This window comes from Populus nigra, chromosome 14, assembly GCF_951802175.1.
Source record: "Populus nigra chromosome 14, ddPopNigr1.1, whole genome shotgun sequence".
NCBI lineage: Eukaryota > Viridiplantae > Streptophyta > Magnoliopsida > Malpighiales > Salicaceae > Populus > Populus nigra.
In genome coordinates, this window is record NC_084865.1 from 12,846,703 (window position 1) to 12,849,221 (window position 2,519).

The following is a 2,519-nucleotide window of genomic DNA, read 5'->3' on the forward strand; positions in this document are numbered from 1 at the left end:
AATTATATACCGTCTTAATAAGCTGATTATAATCTTAGTCATTCTGGATGTGTTCTCTCTCTTTTTTTTAATACATATTCCACAATTCTCGTAATGCTTTTAATCAAGATTTAAAATTCTCATTGTATTCCTATATATATATATATATGAATGTTGCCCGTACATGCACCTGTATATATGATGAGTTAACCTTATGTTAAAGTAATTTTTTTTTTTAAAAAAAGTCAGGATCGACTTGCCAAGGTCATATCCAATCAAAATCATGTCATGTGCTAAGAAATTTGAGCCACTTTTCTAACTGCAATCGGCAATCAATGACGTCAAGTAGCGTTCCAATTAACCTAGCAGAGGCATAAATTATTTTTGGCCTAAGTCAATATATGGATTTAAATATGCATGGATGAACTTGCTTATAAATATCGTAGCGGGCTTATTATGCAACAACGGGAAAACAAATTAACCACTTCAAACCCAGCTGGGTGCCAATATCAGTCTCTATACAGTAGCTATTCAAAACCTCCAACCATGCAAAACACAAAACCTCATGCAGCCTTACTAGCCAGCCCCGGCATGGGACATCTCATCCCTGTCCTTGAGCTTGGTAAGCGTCTTGTGACCTACCATGGCTTCCATGTGACCTTACTTGTCGTGGCAACTGATACCTCCACCACACAATCACTTCTAAAAGAACCATACCCTAATATCAACATTATCACACTTCCTTTAGTTGATATCTCTGGCCTAATAAATCCTGCAGCAACAGTTGTAACAAAACTGGCAGTAATGATGCGTGAGACCTTACCAAGCCTCCGTTCTGCAATCTTGGCGTTGAAGTCTCCACCAACAGCTTTGATTGTCGACTTATTTGGCACCGAGGCGTTTGCTGTTGCTGAAGAGTTCAATATGTTAAAATATGTTTTCGACACTTCTAATGCATGGTTTTTTGCAATCACAATATATGTCCCAACCATAGATAGAAATCTGGAAGACAAACATGTCATTCAAAAACAGCCACTAAGAATTCCAGGTTGCAGGTCGGTTCGGTTCGAAGACACTCTTGGGGCATACTTGGATAGGAATGATCAAATGTACATCGAATACAAACGTATTGGGATTGAGATGCCAATGGCTGATGGGATTTTGATGAACACTTGGGAGGATTTGGAGCCTACTACTCTTGGAGCCTTGAGAGATTTTCAAATGTTAGGACGGGTCGCGAAAGCACCCGTCTATCCAATTGGTCCCCTAGCTAGAAAGGTTGGACCTTCGGTTCCAAGAAACCAAGTATTGAATTGGCTTGACAACCAACCCAACGAATCTGTGATTTATGTCTCATTCGGGAGTGGTGGTACCTTGTCAACCGAGCAAATGGCAGAGCTGGCTTGGGGGTTGGAGTTGAGCAGACAAAGATTTGTTTGGGTGGTACGTCCACCAATAGATAATGACGCAGCCGGGGCATTTTTTAACGTAGATGATGGATCTGAAGGAATCCCAAGCTTTTTACCGGAAGGGTTTTTGGCCAGAACCCGCGAGGTGGGACTAGTTGTCCCATTGTGGGCGCCACAAGTGGAGATCTTGGCACATCCATCTGTGGGTGGATTTTTGTCACATTGTGGTTGGAACTCAACCTTGGAGAGTATAACCAATGGGGTGCCTATGATTGCGTGGCCGTTATATGCAGAGCAGAAAATGAATGCTACAATTCTTACGGAGGAGCTTGGTGTGGCTGTTCAACCAAAGACTTTGGCATCGGAACGCGTTGTGTTAAGGGCGGAGATAGAGATGATGGTAAGGAAGATTATGGAGGATGAAGAAGGATTTGGAATAAGGAAAAGGGTCAACGAACTTAAGCATAGTGGAGAGAAGGCTTTGAGCAGTAAAGGTGGTTCCTCCTACAATTCACTGTCTCAAATAGCCAAACAGTGTGAGCTCAGCTTGCATTTCCAGAAAGCAAAGGCTCAAGGTGCCTAGGCTGCAAATTTATTTACCCAGGATGTTACTTATTGTTCCAGTTAGCCATGTCCTTCTAGCTACCTCCGTAACCATATACTATTCATTTCCAGCTTCAGCTAGCTAGTTAATAAGTGTTAGGAACCTTTTTCATCTTTTACTGTTGTAATGTGGTGCTTGAGGCTGAGTTCTTGTACTTCAGCCTTTCCAAGGTTTTTTTATTTTACAATGAGTGTATTGTTTCTTTTTACGTCAAAAAAGTGTTTTTAATTTTTTTTATGATTTTGAATTATTTTAATATGTTCATATCAAAAATAAATTTTAAAAAATAAAAATAATTATATTATTTTATTGTATTTCTAAATAAAAAGTAGCCATTACTATAATTCTAAAAACTACCTATAATTAAAGTTTATATATGTTGTTCTAGACAGATGATAAATCACTGATCTCGTCTTGTTTGTAACTTGTAATAGTAGTAAGACTCTGCTTGCCCCCTTTTTTGAGTCTGGAGAAAGAATAACCAACATTTAGCAAAAGAAGAAAAAGAATATTCAAATTAGTCGTTC

The 2,519-nt window shown here is 39.1% G+C and overlaps 1 protein-coding gene across 1 annotated transcript; it reads left to right on the forward strand.

Moving 5' to 3' along the window:
- Positions 1–438: 438 nt before the first annotated feature.
- LOC133672855 (anthocyanidin 3-O-glucosyltransferase 5-like) lies at positions 439–2,229 on the forward strand. Its single transcript, XM_062093399.1, has one exon. It carries the CDS (start codon positions 526–528, stop codon positions 1,969–1,971), a length of 1,446 nt encoding a protein of 481 aa, XP_061949383.1. The 5' UTR covers positions 439–525; the 3' UTR covers positions 1,972–2,229.
- The last annotated feature ends 290 nt before the right edge of the window (positions 2,230–2,519 follow it).